General features: G+C 44.7%; 1 protein-coding gene across 11 annotated transcripts in view; it reads right to left on the bottom strand.

Annotated features, from left to right (window-relative positions):
* Positions 1–17,443, bottom strand: part of TECPR2 (tectonin beta-propeller repeat containing 2) — a 100,263-nt gene that overhangs the window by 63,208 nt on the left and 19,612 nt on the right. For all 11 annotated transcript variants that reach the window (XM_061159463.1, XM_061159466.1, XM_061159467.1 and 8 more), the window contains exons 3-4: positions 5,085–5,213; positions 4,564–4,695 (exon numbers count right to left, since the gene is read on the bottom strand). In XM_061159463.1, coding sequence (XP_061015446.1) covers positions 4,564–4,695; positions 5,085–5,213 — 261 coding nt within the window. The remainder of the gene's footprint in view (positions 1–4,563; positions 4,696–5,084; positions 5,214–17,443) is intronic.

Genomic DNA, 17,443 nt, shown 5'->3' with positions numbered 1-17,443 from the left:
CTACAACAATCTCAGCTGTTACACAACCATGAATTTACAACTCGTGGGGTGAGTGCAAGAGGCCATGGCCACCGCCATCCTGGCTAATTTGCTCTTTCCCTACAACAAGGTTCAAAGAAGGAAGAATCCATAAAGATCTAAGTGGAAATACGTTGCACCATGTGTACTGTTTATTCCAACAGAACACAATGGGACTTTCTAAAAAACTACTGTGACAACCATCAAAATTCATATCACAACCTCTTCCACAGAGTTCAAAGTAATTCTGGGGATATTACATCCTGGCCCACTGAAAGGGTCAGAAGAGACAGGTTAGAAAGAAATGAAATGGTATTAAGTATGTTAAAGAGCAAAGTAGAGCTCTGCACAGAACTCTGCTGCTGACACAAGTGACGTGTCTTTGCGTCAATATCTGCTCCCGTAAGTCACTCTTCTCCAAAAGCCTGCTTCTTTAATTGTTTAGGAAACACTGATGCAATGTTGTAGGCCTTTGTGGGGGAAAAGGGAGTAGCCATCAGATTTACTGTAAGATTTACATACAGTAAAAGTTACCCTTTTTAGATATATGATTCTATGAATGTTGACAAAAGCATACCGGTGTGTAACCACCAGCATGACTGAGACGGGGGAATTCCCATTACCTCCACTATCATGGACATTAAGCCAGAGTTCCTTCCCATCTTTACTTACACAGGCTACAGTTTTTTAGCTTTCAACTTAGCTTGTAATGGAATTAAAATCATTGTATTGTACTGTGCAAAGGGCTTCCCTTGTGGCTCAGCTGGTAAAGAATCCACCTGCAATTCAGGAGACCTGGGTTCGCTCCCTGGGTTGGGAAGATACCCTAGAGAAGGGAAAGGCTACCCACTTCAGTATTCTGGCCTGGAGAATTCCATGGACTGTACAGTCCACGGGGTCACAAAGAGTCAGACAGGACTGAGCGACTTTCACTGTGCAAAACCATACATCTTTTCTGCAAATCTCATCAAACACCTGTGCTTTAAAAAAATGATCAGAACCTCAATAAAGCTGGGAACAAATGAGCAGGATGCCAAGACGTGAGGAGATTAACAAGATGGCACCAGTCAGGCTCTCTCAGCCCCTGTTCTGTAAACAATGACTGTGCAGCTGTGTGACAGCTGAGATTGCTCAAGGCACTGTGCATGTGCGTCACGAGGTACTCGCCTGGCCACAGGCTACTTTTGTTCTGGTTAAGTATAAACAAGCTTCACCTGGAAAAGCCCTGAAGGATTGTGTGCGGTTATGTTGTCTGCTGTGTCAGCTAGGAGAGAATAAAGTGTCTGCAGTTCCTACGGCGCCCCACATTTGCTTCCAGCCTCTTAGCCCGCGCCTTGCCTACCGTGGGTTCAGGGAACAGTGCTCACAGTGAGACACAGCGAGACGATCGGTGCTGGGAGTGGGTCAGCACTACACAAGGACAGTGCCCTCTGCGTGTGGCTCTTCCCTCCATTTCCTGACGTGCGTGAGCAGTGTTCCCATGGTGCAACCCTCACTGTGGGAGCGACAGCAGGAAGTGCAAACACGGGGTCCCGGAAACCTTAACAACACGTTCTCCTGGGGAGCGGCAGTTCTCACAGTGTGGCCACGGTCCCCGAGGGTCCCCTTAGAACCTCTCGAGGTCAAAGTCATTTTCATCATAATGTGAGGTTTTATCTGCCTTCTTCATGGAGCAGTGGTTCATACTGTTGGTGGACAGAGCTCCTGAAATATAGGGGTGGGGGGGACCCCAAGGCAAGCAGGGCACCAAACTCCAGGAGCTGTCACGGTGCCCTCAGCCACTGGGCATGTGCAGCAGAAACGTGAATTTCACTTCAGAAGGTCTACTATGCAGGAAAATGACAATCCCAACAAATCTTGACCTTGGGGACACCTGTCTTTGTATTCTGTGATGAAACTGGGCCTGCACACGGCTCTCCAGCTGAAGCTGAAGTCCTGTGGCTCTTTTGAGGAAGAGCACTTGGACAACTGTACGAGCTGGGAGCTGAACTTTTTTCCCCCACAAAATACATTTTTACTTGAAATACTAGAATTATTCAAAGTTGGGTATTTGGCAGGCATTTTCTCAGAAGGAATAAAGCATATCTGTCACTTCAAGGAAAATAAGTGAGGGTATTTGTTGCTGATAATAAGACTTAATCTTCAAGTTCACAAGTGAAGATCAGAATCTGAAAACCTGTACCCACTCTTGTGAACCTGACATTCCCAACAGCTCAAGACCTTTCTCATCAGAATGATGGAGATATTAACAAAGGTGCTGTTTTTGCTTTATATCATAAAATTAAATGTATCAACATTTGGAAGATCTGCATCACTCAGTATATCAATATTTCCCAAGTGACCAACACACAAACTTACAGAATTACAAAATCACACAAAATGAGTCAAGGAGTCCTGTGAAGTGCAAGACAGACCAATGGATTTCATTGTAACAGAGCAACAAAAATTCATCCACATGCTTTCAGATTCCATGTTGTAACCAACCTTTAAAGAAACTACTGTTAGTCAATTTGGGGATGTGATTAAAGAAGAACATAATACAATTCTCTGGAAGGGCTATTAAAACACTCCTATTTCCCACCACATGTCTGTGTGAGGCCAAATTTTCTTGAGAGACCCCAACCAAAGCAAAGTATTGTGACAAACCGAATGCAGAACCCAGCTGTCTTCTATTGAGGCAGAGCGGATATAAAGAGATGAGCAAAAACGTAAAGCAATGCTGCTCTTCAAAGTAGTAGTAGTTTTTTGGGTTTTTTTTCTGTCACACTGCAAGGTATGTGGGATCTTAGTTTCCAAACCAGGGATCAAACCCAGGTCTCCAGCATGGAAGCGAGGAGTCTTAAACACTGGACCACCTGGCGAGTCCCATGTTCCATGTTTTGTTTTTGGCCTCACCTTGCAGTTTGTGGGATTTTCCATCCAGGGATTGAATCCGGGCCCTCGGTGTTGAGAGCTCGGAGTCCTAACCACTGAACACCAGGGAATTCTCAGTAGTATTTATTTTCACAAAAACATACAAAAACTTAACCCATACAAACACAACCTCTGGAGTGCTCTTTTTCTCAGAGGTATAGTGTAAAGGGGTCCTGGGACCAAAAAGTTTGAGAACTACTGCGACAGAATATTCATGATAGACAGGTCAGTCTCAGATTAGAGGGACTCAGAGTTACCCAGTTACCCAGTTACCCAGAGTCACCCAGAAATCAGTGAATTTCTGGACGCACTAGGAATAATGGCTACAAATAAGAAGACGAAAGGACCATACCACCAAGGAGTGCATCCCAACTGGGCAGACGTCTGACAAAACAAAGCCCAGGCAGGCTTAAAGCCACCCACACAACAGAAGCAGACCCTCAGTTTGAAGCCGAGCTCTGCTGGGCATGACCTGGTGCCTGGACCCCGGGGAGCCTGGGATTCTTATCTATTGACTGTAGATCAGAATGTGAGGCTTAGGGCTCTGTCCAGAGGCTTAAAGAGCAAATACAGGGGTGGAGCTGGCTCCCTGCTGCCACCAAACCTCCTCCTCCTCCACCATTCTCCCACAACCAAAGTTGGGCTGGGGTGAGTTCACCACCCACTCCGACCGCTGTCCACAGAGTGGACCAAGACTGCCGCCTGCCGTATCAGTATACAAAGGAGGTTGCAGTCATCAGCCACAGGGCTGTCCTCTCCCCACCCCAGGGCGCACCCTCAGGGAACTCAGGGTGGAGATACACAGGCTACCCTGCATCAAGCCATCAGCCACTGTGGGCTGCCCTCAACAGGTGGCTGAAGGGGTTCAGGATGGAAAAGCACGGGACAATGGCCCTAGACAGTTAAGGTGCAAATAAAGGAATGTGATTTCAGTGAGCCCAGACTCTTGCATCTTCCCACATATAGAAAAGTGCTAAATTCATTAACTTGAGATTTATATCTTCTTTAATTAGCACACTTCTTGATGTTCAACAATCAGGTTTGTTTTTTCAAAGCTCCTATAGATCCTGGTTCCTTCCCCACCTCTTTGAAAGGATCCCTCAGAATTATCTGAAACTGTCTCCCAGGCTTAAGTCCTCAGGAAGTCCACCGAATAAAAAAAAATTCTCAACTTTTAGATTGTGTTTTTTTTTAGTTGACAACAGTCGTGACTTTGAAATGTTTCATACCCTCCTCTACAAACTGTCAAGGAATAAGGCTCGGTAGTGGCTTCTTTTCCAAGTGGTAGCAACAGACAACAGGAGAATGAGAAAAGTGTTTGTTCGAGTAGAAAGAAAGGCCGATTCTTAACACACAGAAGTAGAAGCTTACAAAGCGTCAGGAAAGCCCTGGAAAGAAAGTGTTACAAACAACAACTGAGAGTAAAAGGACAACAGGCAGTTTCCTGGTGGCCCAGAGGTTAGGATTCCAGGCTTTCACTCACGAGGCCTGGGTTCAGTCCCTGGTTGGGGGACTGAGATCCCACAGCTGACCAGCACAGCCAGAAAAAATGGGACAAGGTTCAAGAATACAAATTGACCAGCTATAATTTCTCCAAGTATCAGACCAGCAATACTTCTGAAAATGATTTACCTGATCTAGATCCAGAGAAGAATAGACGATTTTCCCTTTATCATCTCCAGAGAACAGTTTCATCCCATTGGGGCTCCAAGCCAGAGCTGTTATGCTATTTTTGTGAATGCCAGTGACGTCAAACCTCCGAAGCTATGAATAAACGATAAAAATACACACAAGAAGAAGGAGAGACACTGTGAGATAGAGCTGTGTGGACAAGGTGATATGCAATCCCTCCTGTTTGGTGGAGGAACTGGTGTTCCCAAGCTGCTTTCCATGTAAAACCCTGCACAAGGACCCATCTGTCTATTTACCTTGAAAACTGACGGGGAGGAGCCAGAGACTACTAAGCAATTTAAATTACCCATGTGTGCTTTTCACCAAGTGTCCTACCAGCAACAAAATGCTATCTGACTATGAAGAGCACAGAGTTAGGCTTTTCTGAGCAAATACTTTCTCAGCAGATGAGGACTTCTCATTTTAAAGGATGTGAGGAATTTGCCAAGAAATTAAGAAATGCTAAAATGGTTGGCACTTACCTGTTTATTTCTCCCTGGCAGCGAGGATACAAGCTGAAAAACTGCAACCCTCCCAGAGGCTGTGCCTGCGGCCACCAGGTCGTCGAAGCAGCTCAGCAGCTTCACCACCGTGATGGACTCGGTTCTCCCCTGAAAGAGCAAGCATCTGAAATCAAGTAGGCCTGCCACTGGGCCAGCTTCCAAACTGTGAAACAGTGCCTACGTGAAACGGAAAACCTCACCACACAGCAGCCTATACATATTCCTGATGGAAAATGTATATAGCTCAGAAAGATAATTATATCTCTCTTTCTTTCCAGGTTTTTTATTTTTGAAATAACAAAGTGTGAACCACTGAGCTCTTCTCAAGAGAATTCTAAGGAGCTTGGACAAGAGAGATTGCTCCCCCCGAAACCAGAGTCTGGAATCAGAAGACCTGTCCCACTCCCAAGCTCTGCTTCCTGCTCTCTCAACATGGACAAGTTACCCACCAACTGTCATCCATGATGAGTACCTGCCACAGAGGTGTGCGGGAGGGAGGATCAACAAGACAACACACTTCAGAGTGCTTCATAAACTTACTCCTGGTGTTTGATTCTTACATCAATAATCATGTTAAATAACATTAATGCAGGCTTAATACGTTCGTTTAGTAAAAAGCATATGTCAAGCACTGAATACAGATCTTTAGGCTTCCAATGAACCTGAATAATCGTTTTTTTAATTTTGAAACCACTCATTCAGAAAAATTACACAACCATTTCCACCTTGCTAAGACACATGGCAAGATCTTCAATAAGCCATTTTGAACCCTGATGCAGTAATTTACATGGCAATCAATCTGTCAAACCTGAGAGCACCCCCACGAGTTCAGGATCCTGAGTCAGCTGCTGGGGTAACACACGGCAGGGCGAGAGCCCGGCCTCTCAGAACGGGGCTGCAGCAGTGAGACGTGCACCAGAGAGCCGCCCCCAGCGAGCGGAGGTGGTCACGCCGGAGCTTTGCTTTCAGGCCCTGTTCAGGCTATAAATATGCCTGGTGCCAGAGCATGACACGGAGTAAGGGAGCTAGATCTTAAGCGACAGGAAGGAAAAGCAGGACCCTTGAAGACGCCTGCTTTTGCAGGTGTACCAGTCTAAAGCCTTACTGGGACGCCCACCGGAACAGGCTGGAAGGAGGAGGTCGTGGGCCCAGGCAGAGGACCAGCTGGGAGCTTTCTGCGCCAGTTCAGGCGGAGCGAGTTCGCGCCCAGTCAAGAGAAGTAGCCAACTCCACAGGCACCAGGGTGGTGAACCTGGGGAGCAAAGACGAGTGGGAGGCCTGGTCAGGATGACGGCAGCAGCGAGGGACAGGGCACAGGCCTCTCAGCAGCACGCGTCCTGCGCCAGGCCGCCTGGCCGGCACTGCACAGGCGTTACCCCCTGGGATCCTCAGACCACCAAGAGCGTAGGTGCTGGAGCTATCTTCGTGATACCAAGGCTGTGAAACTGGTCTCAGGTCACACAGCCCAGGAGAACCGAGTCAGGACTCTGCCTGAGTGTGACTACAGAGTGAAGCCCTGCTCGGCCTCGGGGCTCTAGCAGACCCACGGCCGTGGACATGGAAGCAGGGTCGGCCAAGGAGGAGCAGGACAGTGAGCAGAGGGCAGGGACTGTGAGGGACGGCTCCACCTCCGCTCGCAGGCAAGAAAGGGACACAGCACGCCTTACACGTGTACCGTCTGACACGCCAGCGGGGCTTCCCTGGTGGTCTGGTGGTTGAGACTCTGCACTTCCACTGCAGGGCGTGCAGGTCTGATCCTTGTTTGGGGAACTAAGATCTTGCATGCTGCATGGCATGGCCAAAATAAAAAAGAATATTTTTCCTGGGAATTTGTAATTACAAAAATTGCTACTCCATCAGGAATCAAAATTGCTTATTGGAGATCTTGCCATGTCGTAGCACAAAATCAGAACAGCTGTGTAATTTTTCTGAATGAATGTCTTCAAAATAAAAATCATCGCTCAGATGGGCTGGAAACTGCAATGCCCTATAAACATGCTTTTAATAAACCAATGTACTAAGCTTGACTTAACATTCTTTAATATGATTACTAATAAATGTCATCATTCTTGACGTAAGAACCAAAACATCCAAAGAATCAGACTATCATACCCGACTATACTTCAGATAGAAACAAAATATGAAGTTTCAACTTTTGACAGGATAACACTCTAGCTGTTCTGGAAAACATTCCCCTCCAAACACCTAGAAATGCTGAATAAGACACATAAAACACTTTTTGAAATGGGCAGCTGATCTCTATAAAGTAAAGAAAATCTATACGGGAGAAGGCGAGGGTGGGATGATCTGAGAGAACAGCATCGAAACATGGATGTTATCAAGTGTGAAACAGATTGCCAGTCCAGGGTGGATGCAGGAGACAAGTGCTCGGGGCTGGTGCACTGGGATGACCCAGAGGGATGGGGTGGGGAGGGAGGTGGGAGGGGGGTTCAGGATGGGGAACACATGTACACCCATGGCCGATTCATGTCAATGTGTGGCAGAAACCACTACAATACTGTAAAGTAATTAGCCTCCAACTGATAAAAATAAACGGAAAAAGAAAAAAAAAATCTACAAGAGCGAAACCAAAGAGAGTCCTGTCAAACCAGAACAGAAGCCAGCTCTGAAGCCACAGGCTACCCAGTGATCCAGCCAAACACCCAGACCCAGAATTCCTCAGTGAGCAGGGTTAATGAGAATAAGGCTTCGGGCCAGACGAGCTGGGGAGCTGGACCTGACCTCCCTGTAAAGCCAGAACCGGTGAAGACCTAATGCTCAGCAAAAGTGTGAACTAAGGAAAAATCAATTTGCTGGCAAACGGAGCTGACAAGGAACTCAGTCTTGTATCTCAGGCACTGACTGGAGTGAATAAGAACAGTCCCTAAGGATCTGTAATCACAAACCTGCCCCATCCAGCACTGGGGTTTGAAGTTACTCTCCCTTCCCAGTCAAAAGCTCCATGCAGGCAGCTGATCTGACATGCTTCCTTGTCTGTAACACTTCAAGGGGCCTGGCAGAGGGGCCATAAACGCCACCTCTGGGGACTCAGTCTCAGCCCAGGCCCCTCAGGATTCACACGGGTTAGGACCAGCCACACAGCTCACAGTTAGAGATGACCACAGGGAAACAGGCCCATGAAGAGGACTCAGCTGAAAAGGCACTACCAGAACCTGACACCCATCAGCCAGCTCCAGTGATTCCATGTGGACGGAGGAGAACCAGAACTCAGCCCAGCTCCACTGATTCCATGTGGACGGAGAAGAACCAGAACCGCAATGGAAATGTGCTTAAGGGGAAGGATAGATTGGAAATTGGGGACTAGCAGATATGCGCTACTACATATAAAATAATAAACAAAGACCTACTGTGTAGCACAGGGAACTATATTCAATATCTTGTAATAATCTACAGTGAAAAAGAATCTGAAAAAGAGTATATAACTAAATCACTTTGCTATACACATGAAACACGATAAATCAACTACACTTCAATAACAAAAAAGGCTTTAAAATTTTAAAGGAATATAAAGGAAACTGAAACATAAGAGCAAACCACTATCAGAAATAATTAAATACATATGAAAAAGAATCAAAAGAATTTAAAATCTCAGTGGCAGATTAAAAAGCACGAGTCACAGCTGAAAGAAAAATCCCTGAATTAGATGACAGATCTGTGCGGCAAAGATATAAATGAAGAAAGAGAAGTTGAGAATCATAGAGGATAGAATACAAAAGTCCAACCTACGTCTAATTGGGATTCCAGAAGAAAATAAAATAGGATAAGAGAAGGCAGTGTCTTCAGAGATAAGGGCTAAAAATTATCCAAAACTAAGGAGAGGCCTGTATCCTCAGAAACACAAGCTTTGAACAAGATTCATGAAAAGAAATACACACATACATATCTTGTAATGAAACAATAAAACCTCAGAAGTAATGACATATTCATATGTCAGAGAAAAAAGGCAAATAACTATGAATAATTATTAATAAAAGATGTCTCAACAAAGGAGTCCTGAAGACAGGAGAGTATCATCCTCAAAGTGCTAAGAGACAGAACTGATAGCTTTGAATAGTATGTCTTTCTAAACAATTCAAAGACAAAGACACAGAAATTCTCTGGTGGGCCAGTGGTTAGGATTCAGCACAACTGACCCAGGATCAGTTCCTGGTCAAAGAACTAAGATCCCTGCAAGCCATGTGGCATGGCAACAAACAAAGGCAGACAGTCAGACAAACAATCAGGAGAACTTGATTCTGTACTCTGAAGTACCACCAAAAGACTTCAACACAGGAACTACTACAAGACACACTCCAGCAAGAAGGAAAATGAGGTGTAACAAGGGATGGCAAGTGAAGACGCTGGTAAAGCTGTGAGGAAATCTAAACAGTGATTATAAAATATAATAATCACAACATCCAACTTGAGTAGTTAAATGGAGAATGAAAATACTAAACAGTTACATGCATAATGAGAAAGGCCAGATAATAACATCATAGGAAAGCTACAGGCCAATATCCCTCCATGAATACAGACACAAAAAAATTTGAACAAAATATTACTAAAATACAGCAGGAGTTTTTAAAAAGGATACCATGACAAAATGTGGTTTAACGCCAGGGATGTTGCTAAACATTCTACAACACATAGGACAACACCCCTAGACCAAAGTGCCAATAATGTCAGGTTGAAAAACCCTGACTTAAACCATCTCAATAAGGACATTAAATATAAGTGGCCTAAATATGCCAATTAGAAGGTAGAGATTGTTAAACTGGACTAAAAAAGTAAGACCCAAATTCACGCTATCAACATGAAATGCACTTTAAAGGCACAGATGAGTTGAAACTAAGAGTGGAGAAAGATAAACCACGCACACTTTAACTTTGGAGATTCCAACACTCTTCTCACAGTAACTGACAGAACAAATTGGCTGCAGAAGTTTTGGAAGACTGAACTATACTATTGCATTAGTCTGTGTGCAGAGAAAGCAGGCCCTGAGGATGGAATCAGACATTCGAGGCACTTATTGTGAAAAAAAATCTGTGAGGGAAAAAGGGACGCACCTGGAGAAGGCAGGAAGAACTATCAGGTCACAATGCAGGCTGCAACCTTGAAAGAGGAACAGCCTGGGAGCAGCCAGGAGGTGTGCCATGGAATAAGCAGTGGTGGGTTTCGATATACCATCCATCCCCATGGTGGGAAAGAAGTCAGATTATCACCAAGTGACACACAGAATTTAAAGAATTAACCGACTTCCCTGGTGGTGCAGAGGATAGGAATCTGCTTGCCAAGGCAGAGGACACAAACTTTGATCCCCAGTCTGGGAAAATTCCACATGCCACAGAGGAACTAAGCCCATGTGCCACGACTACTGAGCCTGTGCTCTAGAGCCCGCAAGCCACGACTCCTGAGCCCGCGGGCCACAACTACTGAAGCCTGCACTCCGCAACAAGAGAAGCCACTACAGTGAGAAGCCCACACCCTGCAACAGAGCAGTCCCGGCTCACTCAACTAGGGAAAGTCTGCCCAAAGCAGTGAAGACCCCAGCACAGCCAAGAGGATAAATTAAAAAAAAAAAAAAACAATTTTTAAAAAGTGTTTATTGTGAGTCCCTCTTTAAAAACAAAGACTTTGCCAACAATTCTACTTTAGAGAGATAATATATTTAAAGATTGTTTTTCATGACTGCATTGATACATAAAACCGCTTTTAAGATACCCACACACTCAAGCTCAAATCCACTGTTAATATCATAATTTTTAGCAATACATCTATTTCATAAAATCAATCCTTCATTTAACACATTACTTAATAATGGGATTTTTACCGCACTAACAGCATTAAGATACCAATCTAGTATTCTTTCATACAAGTCTGCAAATGAGATAGACCTTAATAATATCAAGGAGCCTATATAAAAGAACTGCTAGTTTAAAATGAGATGAACTAGGGTTAAGCAGTTAAGTGTTTACTGATGTCTTCACTGTGCTTGTTGTGCGGACACAAACAAAGGTGCTGCTTTCAGGGGGTCTCATGGCCCAGGCAGGACGCGGATAGCTTCGACATGCTCAGGAGAGGCATGGACTGGCAAGGTTGCTGCCTTCAGGGTGCAGTCAGCTGCACACCAAGTGTCTCGTGGCATGGTATTTTTGAAACAGTGAAATATGATCATAAATACAAGACTATATATATGACATATACATGACACCACCCTTACGGCAGAAAGTGAAGAGGAACTAAAGAGCCTCTTGATGAAAGTGAAAAAGGAAAATAAAAAAGCTGACTTAAAACTCAACATTCAAAAAACTAAGATCATGGCATTTGATCCCATCAGTTCAGTTCAGTTCAGTTGTCGCTCAGTCATGTCTGACTCTTTGTGACCCCATGGACTGCAGCATGCCAGGCCTCCTTGTCCATCACCAACTCCCGGAGTTTACTCAAACTCATGTCCATTGGAGTCAGTGATGTCATCCAACCATCTCATCCTCTGTCGTCCCCTTCTCCTCCTGCCTTCAATCTTTCCCAGCATCAGGGTCTTTTCCAACAAGTCAGTTCTTCACATCAGGTGACCAAAGTATTGGAGTTTCAGCCTCAGCATCAGTCCTTCCAATGAATATTCAGGACTGGTTTCCTTAAGAATGGACTAGTTGCATCTCCTTGCAGTCCAAGGGACTCTCAAGAGTCTTCTCCAACACCACAGTACAAAAGCATCAATTTTTTGGTGCTAGGCTTTCTTTATAGTCCAACTCTCACATCTACATGTGACTACTGGAAAAACCATAGCCTTGACTAGACAGACATTTGGTGGCAAAGTAATGTCTCTGCTTTTTAATATGCTGTCTAGGTTGGCCATAGCTTTTCTTCCAAGGAACAAGCATCTTTTAACTTCACGACTGCAGTCACCATCTGCAGTGATTCTGGAGCCCCCAAAAATAAAGTCTGCCACTGTTTCCCCATCTATTTGCCATGAAGTGATGGGACCAGATGCCATTTTCTTAGTTTTCTGAATGTTGAGTTTTACGTCAACTTTTTCACTCTCCTCTTTCACTTTCATCAAGAGGCTCTTTAGTTCTTCTTTGCTTTCTGCTGTAAGGGTGGTGTCATCTGCATATTTGAGGTTATTGATGTTTCTCCCAGCAATCTTGATTCCAGCTTGAGCTTCATCCAGCCCCAGCGTTTCTCATGATGTGCTCTGCAAATAAGTTAAATGAGCAGGGTGACAATATACAGCCTTGATGTACTCCTTTTCCCTATTTGGAACCAGTCTGTTGTTTCATGTTCTGTTCTAACTGTTGCTTCCTGACCTGCATACAGATTTTTTAGGAGACAGCTAAGATGTTCTGTTATTCCCATCTCTTTAAGAAGTTTCCAGTTTGTTGTGATCCATAGTCAAAGGCTTTGGCATAGTCAGTAAAGCAGAAGTAGATGTTTTTCTGGAACTCTCTTGGTTTTTTGATAATCCAAAGGGTGTTGGCAATTTGATCTCTGGTTCCTCTGCCTTCTCTAAATCCAGCTTGAACATCTGGAAGTTCATGGTTCACATACTGTTAAAGCCTGGCTTGGAGAATTTTGAGCATTACTTTGCAAGCGAGTGAGATGAGTGCAATTGTGCGGTAGTTTGAGCATTCTTTGGCATTGCCTTTCTTTGGGATTGGAATGAAAACTGACCTTTTCCAGTCCTGTGGCCACTGCTGAGTTTTCCAAATTTGCTAGCATATTGAGTACAGCACTTTCACAGCATCATCTTTTAGGATTTCAAATAGTTCAACTGGAATTCCATCACCTCCCCTAGCTTTGTTTGTAGTGATGCTTCCTAAGGGCCCCTTGACTTTGCATTCCATGATGTCTGGCTCTAGGTGAGTGATCATATCTTATCTGGATCATGAAGATCTTTTTTGTATAGTTCTTCTGTGTATTCTTACCACCTCTTCTTAATCTCTTCTGCTTCTGTTAGGTCCATACCATTTCTCTTTTCTTTTGCCCATCTTTGCATGAAATGTTCCTTTGGTATCTCTGATTTTCTTGAAGAGATTGCTAGTCTTTCCTATTCTATTGTTTTCCTCTATTTCTTTGCACTGATCACTGAGGAAGGCTTTCTTATCTCTCCTTGCTATTCTTTGGAACCCCACATTCAAATCAGTATATCTTTCCTTTTTCCTTTGCCTTTCACTTCTCTTCTTTTCATAGAAGAGAAGGCATCCTCAGACAACCATTCGCCTTTTTGCATTTCTTTTTATTGGGGATGGTCTTGACTCCTGCCTCCTGTATAGTGTCACGAACCTCTGTCCATAGTTCTTCAGGCACTTTGTCTATCAGATCTAATTCCTTGAATCTATTTCTCACTTCCACTGTATAATCATAAGGGATTTGATTTAGGTCACACCTAAATGGTCTAGTGGTTTTCCCTACTTTCTTCAATTAAAATCTGAATTTGGCAACAAGGAGTTCATGATCTGAGCCACAATAAGCTCCCGGTCTTGTTTTTTGCTGACTGTATAGAGCTTCTTCATCTTCAACTGCAAAGAATATAATCAATCTGATTTCGGTATTGACCATCTGGTGATGTCCATGTGCAGAGTCTTCTCTTGTGTTGTTGGAAGCAGGTATTTGCTATGACCAGTGCATTCTCTTGGCAAAGCTCTTATGAGCCTTTGCCCTGTTTCATTCTGTACTCCAAGGCCAAATTTGCCTATTACTCCAGGTATTTGTTGACTTCCTCCTTTTGCATTCCAGTCCCCTATAATGAAAAGGACATCTTTTGGGGGGTGTTAGTTCTTGAAGGCCTTATAGGTCTTCATAGAACCATTCAACTTCAACTTCTTCAGCTGAATTCAGATTTTAATTGAAGAAAGTAGGGAAAACCACTAGACCATTCAGATATGACCTAAATCAAATCCCTTATGATTATACAGTGGAAGTGAGAAATAGATTCAAGGGATTAGATCTGATAGACAAAGTTACTGGTCAGGGCATAGACTTGGATTACCATGATATTGAATGGTTTGCGTTGGAAACAAACAGAGATCATTCTGTCGTTTTTGAGACTGCATCCAAGTACCGTATTTCAGACTCTCTTGTTGACTATCATGGCTACTCCATTTCTTCTAAGGGATTCCTCCCCACAGTAGTAGACGTAATGGTCATCTGAGTTAAAATTCACCCATTCCAGTCCATTTTAGTTTGCTGATTCCCAAAATGTCGATGTTCACTCTTGCCATCTCCTGTTTGACCACTTCCGATTTACCTTCATTCATGGACTTAACATTCCAGGTTCCTATGCAATATTGCTCTTTATAGCATCAGACTTTACTTCCATCACCAGTCACATCCACAGCTGGATGTTGTTGTTGCTTTGGCTCTGTCTCTTCATTCTTTCTGGAGTTATTTCTCCACTGATAACCAGTAGCATATTGGGCACCTACTGACCTGGGGAGTTCATCTTTCAGTGTCCTATCTTTTGCCTGTTCATGGGGTTCTCAAGGCAAGAATACTGAAATGGTTTGCCATTCCCTGCTCCAGTGGTCCCATCACTTAATGGCAAATAGATGGGGAAACAATGGAAACAGTGAAAGACTTCATTTTCTTGGGCTCCAAAATCACTGCAGATGGTGACTGCAGCCATGAAATTAAAAGATGCTTTTTCCTTGGAAGAAAAGCTACAACCAACCCAGACAGCATATTAAAAAGCAGAGACACTACTTTGCTGATAAAGGTTCATCTAGTCAAAGCTATGTTTTTTCCAGTAGTCACATATGGATGTGAGAGCTGGACCATAAAGAAAGCTGAGCACCAAAGAACTGATGCTTTTGAATTGGGGTGCTGGAGAAGACTCTTGAGAGTCCCAGGAGATCAAACAAGTCAATCCTAAAGGAAATCCAGTCCTGAATATTCACTGGAAGGACTGATGCTGAAGCTGAAGCTCCAATACTTTGGCCACCTGATGTGAAGAACTGACTCATTTCCCTGATGCTGGGAAAGACTGAAGGCAGGAGGAGAAGAGGATGGCAGAGGAGGAGATGGCTGGGTGGCATCACTGACTCGATGCACATGAGTTTGAGCAAGCTCCAGGAGTTGGTGATGGACAGGGAAGCCTGGCGTACTGCAGTCCGTGGGATCTCAGGGAGCTGGACAGGACTGAGCAACTGCACTGAACTGACACACATGACCAGATAAACAGCTAGAAGAGCCATCACAAAGTGAGCACCTGTGGAGTGCCCACGCATCCCGGGAAAGGGGACACCAAGAGCACCCTGGAAGCCCTCTACGCCCTGCACCCCTCCCCCGACTGCACACCCCGCTCCACCAGACCACTGCTGTGGGACTGGGGTCCATCACTCCCATGCTCTTACTCGGAGCTTTCACGCTTGTGTGTTTACACACAGACGTGTACAGAAGTGCCTAAGACACAGATCCACACTGGTGAACGGCACCCGAAGGATCTGCCCTCCAGCCTCCTGACCAGGTATTCAATCCACTAAGTGTCCTGCTGTTCATCAGCCCCGGAGGGCTGTCTTTTGATCACCCAACTCACACGAAGCCGAACCCTGAAGCCAATGCGTGATTGTTTCACAGTGAATGAATGCTTGCACAAACCAGAAGGCTCATGTGGAGACAAGCAGCACTCCGCCCCCGCTGGCCGATGTAGGTGGGCAGCAAGTTCTAGTTCAAAAGCTGCTCAGCAAGCATGGGGCAACTTCTGATGAAACCTCAGTAAGCCTCAGCGCCAGCCACACCAAGGGCATCACAGCCCTCAGGGAATCGCTACCTCCACCTCCAGCAAAGCCCGGTTCAGCCCAACATTCAATTTCCCAAAGTTACACAGCAGCCTGCCTGCCCTCTCCTCTGTCATATACTCTTGCTTTTGAAATGAAAACACTTCTGTCCTAGTCTGGCCTGGGAGCCACTCTTCTGTCTCTTTAAGGAGACTCTGTCCTCGGAAGAGCTAATCTATTATGTGTTTAACTCTTCTATTTCCCTCCTTTCCAGCTTCTGGGGAGCGGGGTGGGGACACTTCTTGTTGCCTCTAAGTGGCAACTTAACTTCCTCAAACAGAAATCTAGTAATTAGCTTAAGAGAAAAACCTCTGATTTGCAAGAAGCCAGCAGTGGTTTTCTGGACAATCACTTCACCAATAGGTCTTAGCCAAGTTTCTTAGGCTCCTTGGCAGGCACTTTTCCCTTTATACACAAAGCAGAAAACATCAGGGAGAAAGTGTTCTTTGTGAGCAAGCCCAAGGAGGCTGTTAAGTCTGACAAGGCTTTCTTCATGGGCCGCTTTTGGTGTGTCAAAGCTCAACCTTCAGTAGAAACTGCTAGCACATCACGCAACCAACCAATCTGAACTACTTAGAAATGTTTAAGAAGACTCAAATAAGATATAAACTCATTAAATTCATAAGAAATGTTTCACTATTCTTTCACTAGCAAAAAACCACAGTTTAAAGTTTCAATATTTATACAACTTTTTAATGATCTGAAAGTTAAACCAAGGCATCTTCTTCTGGAACAATTTCCTTGAGGCGAATCGGAGTAGGAAAGGTCTACTAGGCTTGAAGTAAGTCCCAGGGCCTGGGACTCTATCATTAGGGACGATCTTAAGGACACAGAGAAGGCAGATTACCTACAGGAAAACAATTAGACCTCTGGCAGAAGTCTCAGCAGTCAAAAGACAATGGTATAGCACCTTTGAAGTGCTAAGACAGAAGAACCATACAAAGTGAGGGAGGGATCAAGTTTCACTTCCACCCCTATATTCCAGTCCAACTGCTGACACCATTTACCAGAAAATCTTTGTATTATCACTTTGTGGATTTTCTGGCTTCTCTAGTCTGTTCCGATGACCTCTTTATCTATTTTTGTAGTAACACCACATTGTCTTAATCACCAAAGCTTTACAAGTCTTGTTACTCAGCAATAAATGTAAGGGTTATTACTTCCATCAGGACACAGGAGGCATTAGATACCTTTGGCTGACATGGTGATTCAAAAGCTCTCACTTCTGCATCACTTTAAAAAATACAACAGGCATCAGTCAATGAACCATTCACAACGTTCCCTCACACGCCCAGGGCTCCCCTTCCTTCACCCTGGACCCTCCATCAGGAAGCTCCTCCTGGTGAGCTGGTCACTCTCTGGAGGTCTGTGTGCACCTGTCACCTGCTCAGTCAGCAGCCACTCCTGCTGGCAGCTCCCCTCTCCCCGCGCTGCTCCCTTCCCCCAGCACTGCTCCCCACCCGGCCAAGCGGCCTTCTCATACTCATTTTTTGCTCTCCACGTTAGAAATGGTGTGTTCTCCATTGCATTTCCGAGTCCTAAAATGGGCCTGGCACATGGTAA

The sequence above is a fragment of the Dama dama genome, chromosome 13 (genome assembly GCF_033118175.1).
Source record: "Dama dama isolate Ldn47 chromosome 13, ASM3311817v1, whole genome shotgun sequence".
Taxonomy (NCBI): domain Eukaryota; kingdom Metazoa; phylum Chordata; class Mammalia; order Artiodactyla; family Cervidae; genus Dama; species Dama dama.
The sequence above is the reverse complement of the archived record's forward strand: the minus strand, read 5'-3'. Positions and strand labels throughout refer to the sequence as shown.